The sequence below is a fragment of the Octopus bimaculoides genome, chromosome 7 (assembly GCF_001194135.2).
Source record: "Octopus bimaculoides isolate UCB-OBI-ISO-001 chromosome 7, ASM119413v2, whole genome shotgun sequence".
Classification (NCBI taxonomy): domain Eukaryota; kingdom Metazoa; phylum Mollusca; class Cephalopoda; order Octopoda; family Octopodidae; genus Octopus; species Octopus bimaculoides.
In genome coordinates this window covers 29,877,750-29,881,370 of record NC_068987.1, presented here as the reverse complement: position 1 = coordinate 29,881,370, position 3,621 = coordinate 29,877,750, and the positions used below count along the sequence as shown (strand labels likewise).

The window sequence follows — 3,621 nt, the reverse complement described above, 5'->3', positions numbered from 1 at the left end:
GGCACATAAAAGACACCATTTCGAGCGTGGCCGTTTTCGTGCGGGTGACACGTAAAAGCACCCACTACACTCTCTGAGTGGTTGGCGTTAGGAAGGGCATCCAGCTGTAGAAACTCTGCCAAATCAGACTGGAGCCTGGTGTTGCCATCCGGTTTCACCAGTCCTCAGTCAAATCGTCCAACCCATGCTAGCATGGAAAGCGGACGTTAAACGATGATGATGATGATGATCTATATACTAAACTCATTGCTGTGCTCATTGCTAACAGCACCTCTATATGCCCTTGCAAGCCATTCATGTTTCCCCAGTTTTCTTAGCGGCACCAGGTTACTCAGTTAGGAACCCTGCTAAAGTCTTTTTGCAGTTGATGAATGCTAAGTATAGAAGTTTACTTCTAGTTAAGTCATTCTCTATTAGTTGTGTCCCTAAGAAGAGGATATTGTTATTACTTCTTCTTGACACAAACCTGAACTGCATGTTATTCATTTTGTGCCTCTTACACTTCACCTCTCTACTGCAGTTGTCAATGATACTGCTATACCAGTTACTAAGTATGACAAACTCACATATTACCCTATAGGCTATCTGTGCAACTAGCACATGACCTCACTTAGCCAGTTATTTTCAGCATATCAGCAACTATACCTGATGGTCTAGCTGTCTCTCTTGCTTTCATATCCTTAATCAATCTATTATAATACTGTTAACTTGGATGGCTGGTCTCTCTGTTGGGTTTACATGGGGTAGACCCTCTTTCTCTCAAGAATTCTCATTCAACAATCTTTCATAACAGCACTTCCATGCTTCTTTCTTTTCAGCATTGGTAAGGGCCAATGTACAACTATCATTCTAATGCACATTTCTCCTTTGATGTCTTGATCTCCTTTTGCACACTGATTTGCTATCCAGAAGACCTACATGCCATGCATCCTCACATCACAGAATATGTGAGAACCTCTTACATTCTGCTTCTTCCTTTGATTTAATCTCTTTTCTATCTTCTTGGTATTGCTCTCTATGGCTCCCTGTCTTCCGGTATTCGCAATCCTGTTTCTTGCTTAAATGGTTCTGAATACAGCACAGTGAAAACTGTACTAAATGTGCAACTCAACAATGGGGACACAACAGTGAAAAGATAAAGGAGAGGGAGGCAGGGTCAGAGGGGAAAGAAACACAGAGTGGATGTAAAAGGGTGAGGTAAGACTGTATTTGCATATAAAAGGAGTGTTCAATTTATAAAAAAATAACAAGTTGCCTAGTAATCAGGTGAGAAAGCAACAAAGAAGAATATATCATAAAAAAGCTTCAGGAAACTGTTTTGTAAAAGTTACAAAAGCATAGAAAATAAAAAAATATAAATGAATATACATATACATATACCTGAAGAATGCAGAACACTGCTGCTCCAAGCAAGCGAAACCAATGTGAATAGCGTAACTCAAGGTACTGGAATGGGAGAAAAAAAGATTAAATAGAAAAAATTAATTAGAAAGAATAATAGAAGTCAAGTTGATATTTTTATGAATAATTTTCTATCAATCAAAACAAAATATTTTTTTTTTCTCACAAGGCAAAATGAACAACTTTGGTTTAGAGAGTTTTCAGCATCTGCAATAGAATGTTGACCTCTCCAAGGAAATATTAACCAATGGGGAAAACTTTATTTGGTCACTCAAACCGCTATTAACAGCTGCTATTTTTTGCTGAAATCACAACCTAATAACATAAGAAAAGAGGGGACACATTGGATAATAGAATCCAGAAAAAAAAATGTCTTATGAGTGAAATGGGTTGCAAAAACTTTCTGGAAGGCTGTGTATGTGTACACACACACACACACACACACACACACGTATATATGCATAGATATCACTCACAAATGGGAATGACTGGGTAACACATACCATGCTTTCACTGATTGTTTTAGTTGTCTCTGCTGAATCTGACCAAATACAGACAGCCACTTCAGACTCCAGCTTTGACACACCACAACATCCAGGAGACAATGCACCACCTAGTCCAGGAATCGAACCCAAGACTTTATGATCAAGACTTCAACACTCTAAGCTCTAAGCCACACACCTTAAAATATATGTATACTTTTATTTTTTTATTAGTTTTAGTCATTTGACTGTGGCCATGCTGGAACACTGCCTTTAGTTGAAGAAATCGACCCAAGGGCTTATTCTTTGCAAGCCTAGTACTTATTCTATCAGTCACTTTTGCCAAACTGCTAAGTTAAGGGGATGTAAACACACCAACATTGGTTGTCAAGCGATGGTGGGGGAACAAACACAAACACACAAGCATATACATATATATATATGACAGACTTTTTTCAGTTTCCATTTACCAAATCCACTCACAAGGCTTTGGTTGGTCCAAGGCTATAGTAGAAGACACTTGCTCAAGGTGCCACACAGTGGGACTGAACCCAGAACCATGTGGTTGGTAAGCAATCTACTTACCACACAGCCACTCCTGTGCCTTGTGTGTGTGTGTGTGTGTGTGTGTGTATCTTTATATTTGTATTTGTCTGTCACTTCTTGACACAGTGTTGTGGTGTTAAGTCCTTTTAACTTAGAGACTTAAATAAGTCTCTAAGCTAGAGACTTATTCTGTTAGAGACTTAAATAAGTCTCTAACAGAATAAGTACGGGAGTAGATCTGAGTAACAAAAAACTCTTCAAAGAGGTGCCCCAGCATAGCTGCAGTCCAGTGACTGAAAGCAGTAAAAGAAAGATGGTCACAGTTAAAATACTAGTCGGAGTCATTATCCACTCACTAAAGACCTATCCCCAAGCAAAACAGCTAAAGAGTCCTGATGGTGAGTTGCTTTATTGACTGACTGATTAATTTTAATATTCAACATCATAGACCTTCTCATTCATGGTTAACCTGAGATTAAAAATTAGTCTGCCACAACTCATTTATATCTCTATAATGATGAGCATGGCTGGGTACCTTTGATCACCTAAGGTTTACTAAACAGGGATTAAACAGCTCCAAACTATTGCTTTTGTATTTTTGCTCATGTTTGCTTGCAGCTGAAAATTTTATCACTCATTTAATTTTCATCTATTTTCTTCAAGTGGCCACAATTGAGATGTATTTCCCCAAACCAGGAAATACATCTCACTGTCTCCCATTAGTTTTAGAAGGGCTTTAGTTTCATGTGTGTGTCACTGCCTACAACATGAATATAGTTGAATGGTCTTCATCCTCTATTATCATACAAAAGCTACTAAAATATAACATTTGATACAGCCTGTTATTCAGAACAATAGCAGTAGCCAGCAAAGCCTATCCTGTGTTGTGCAACAATAGCAGGAATGAACAGAATGAATCCATAAAGTCTTGAGTTCATGCTATGAGATGCTCTGAGTGCTTATGAGAATCTTGGTGGATGTAACATCAAGAGGATCTTGAAATTTTTTCTTCATAATCCAGATTTTGACTCCATAGAGAAGAATGTTGCCTTTGTTGCCTTTGAATGTTGCTTTGTTGCCTTTGAATGTTGCTTTGTTGCCTTTGAATGTTGCTTTGTTGCCTTTGTTGCCTTTGAATGTTGCTTTGTTGCCTTTGAATGTTGCTTTGTTGCCTTTGAATGTTGCTTTGTTG

General features: G+C 38.2%; 1 protein-coding gene across 5 annotated transcripts in view; it reads right to left on the bottom strand.

Annotated features, from left to right (window-relative positions):
* LOC106880188 (putative sodium-dependent multivitamin transporter) overlaps positions 1-3,621 on the bottom strand; it is a 124,026-nt gene that overhangs the window by 39,119 nt on the left and 81,286 nt on the right. For all 5 annotated transcript variants that reach the window (XM_052969470.1, XM_052969471.1, XM_052969468.1 and 2 more), the window contains one exon: positions 1,381-1,446. In XM_052969470.1, coding sequence (XP_052825430.1) covers positions 1,381-1,446 — 66 coding nt within the window. The remainder of the gene's footprint in view (positions 1-1,380; positions 1,447-3,621) is intronic.